The sequence below is a fragment of the Octopus bimaculoides genome, chromosome 25, assembly GCF_001194135.2.
Source record: "Octopus bimaculoides isolate UCB-OBI-ISO-001 chromosome 25, ASM119413v2, whole genome shotgun sequence".
Taxonomy (NCBI): Eukaryota; Metazoa; Mollusca; class Cephalopoda; order Octopoda; family Octopodidae; genus Octopus; species Octopus bimaculoides.
The window spans coordinates 2,644,000-2,645,806 of NC_069005.1; the positions used below are offsets into that span (position 1 = coordinate 2,644,000).

General features: G+C 37.5%; 1 protein-coding gene across 1 annotated transcript in view; it reads left to right on the top strand.

Moving 5' to 3' along the window:
• Window positions 1-1,807, top strand: part of LOC106875678 (uncharacterized) — a 14,143-nt gene that overhangs the window by 8,479 nt on the left and 3,857 nt on the right. The window contains exon 3 of the mRNA XM_014923918.2: window positions 989-1,073. Within this exon, the coding sequence (XP_014779404.1) occupies window positions 989-1,073 (85 nt within the window). The remainder of the gene's footprint in view (window positions 1-988; window positions 1,074-1,807) is intronic.

A 1,807-nucleotide genomic window follows, 5' to 3' on the forward strand; every position in this document is an offset into this window, starting at 1 on the left:
AATATGAAGCAGGTCCATGTTGGCCAGCTTAATATGATTAGGCAGTGGAATTTTGAATTTGTCCTTCAGTTCATCTTTGGTGTTACTAAGAGTTTTCTTGGTCTCTCGCTTAGGTGTGCCCCACACATAATAACGAAGTGTGTTGTAGTCTGGGGAGTTAGGTGGCCAGATATTAGAGGTGATGTAGTCGCAGAAATTGTCTGACAGCCATGACTGGGTTCTCCTGCTTGTTTGGCAGGGTGCAGAGTCCTGTTCCCAGATATATGGTCTTACAGCATCCACCCTTTTGACCCAGGACAGTACTACCTCCTCAATGCACTTGATGAAGGTCTCCGTGTCGAGTCTGAGGCTGTGTAGGAAGATGAATAGAGGCATAATGTCGCCATCACTAATGATAACTTCAGACATCATGATGTTGATTGGATGCTTGATTTTTATTAATCTCGGTATGTGTTATCAGATTGCACTGTCCTCTGATTGACACCCAAACACTTTCGTACTGGAGTTTCTGGCACGGTACAATATATCACTTCCAAATCCTTGGCAGAGTGAATTGCATCAAGGACCCTTTTTTTCTCACACACGGTGCCCAACAGAACCTACTATACTGTGTAGTCGACGAATTCCAAAACAAACAATGAGCATGCACGGAATTGAAAATATAAAATGGCGACAATTTTCCCATGTTTCGTCTACCACGTTCGTTGATAAGGTTTTGGTCGTCTCGGGGCTACAATGTGGCACTTACTTGGCCAAGATGCCACACAGTCGGCCTGAAGCAAGGACGAGTAATCTTCTGAACCACATAGATACGCCTCAAAACTTTTACAAAACCATATGATATATTTTTCATTGCATCAACACATTATATATTTCTCTGTCCATAACATTATCATTATGTTAATGATAAGTCACAAACCATCAAGCTCTCATTTGCTCGATTGTATGTAATTAATGTTAATACTCAGCCTATTTTTTATATCTGCAGATTATCTAGTGACGGACAAATGTAGAGGCTTAGGACTTAGCCTTTGCGGCATTCATTACTCCAACATTCTTCACAATTATTGCATGTAATTATATTTCTACTGACTCAAATGATACTTAATTCAGTTTTCATACACATTTTTACTGACATGTTATATATAAACCATTTGTTTTTCTCCTCATTCAATTCTGAAGAAGGGCCTGGGCTCGAAATATCAAAGTCTTCTTCCTTTTTTCCTGAAGAGGAAATTACTAAACCCTGTCACTTGCTTTTTGTTATATTGCATAATTATGAATAATATATATATATATATATAAGGAGAAATGGAGTTAAACGCAGGTAGTATTCAAATCTTTATGCTCCCGACATATGTTCCGAAGAAAACATTGATATTATTGCAAGATTGAAACATCTGGTTAGTCGTGAGGAATGTGAAATTCTACCGTTCCCTCTTAAGGAATAAACATCTGAGGCATCTTCACAATATCACCAAAGAAATTCATACCATTGATGGGATACTGGTTCCATCTTATAAAATGGGAAACTTATACAGACTTACCAAGGATTACTACCTACAATTGCTTACACAGCGTGGATACCGTTAGTTCGTTTGAGACCGCGGCAGAATAAAGTTATTACATAGAGTAATAACCAGCTGAATGTAAATCGGTGTACATGAAATTTAAAGCTTTGCATGCAGCCAAAGCATACGTTTAAATCAAATATGCTATACAACTGACAATGGAAGTTATGAAATTCAAATATTTAGAATGTGTATTCACTGTAATTGTCATATGTATACTTATATATATATATATA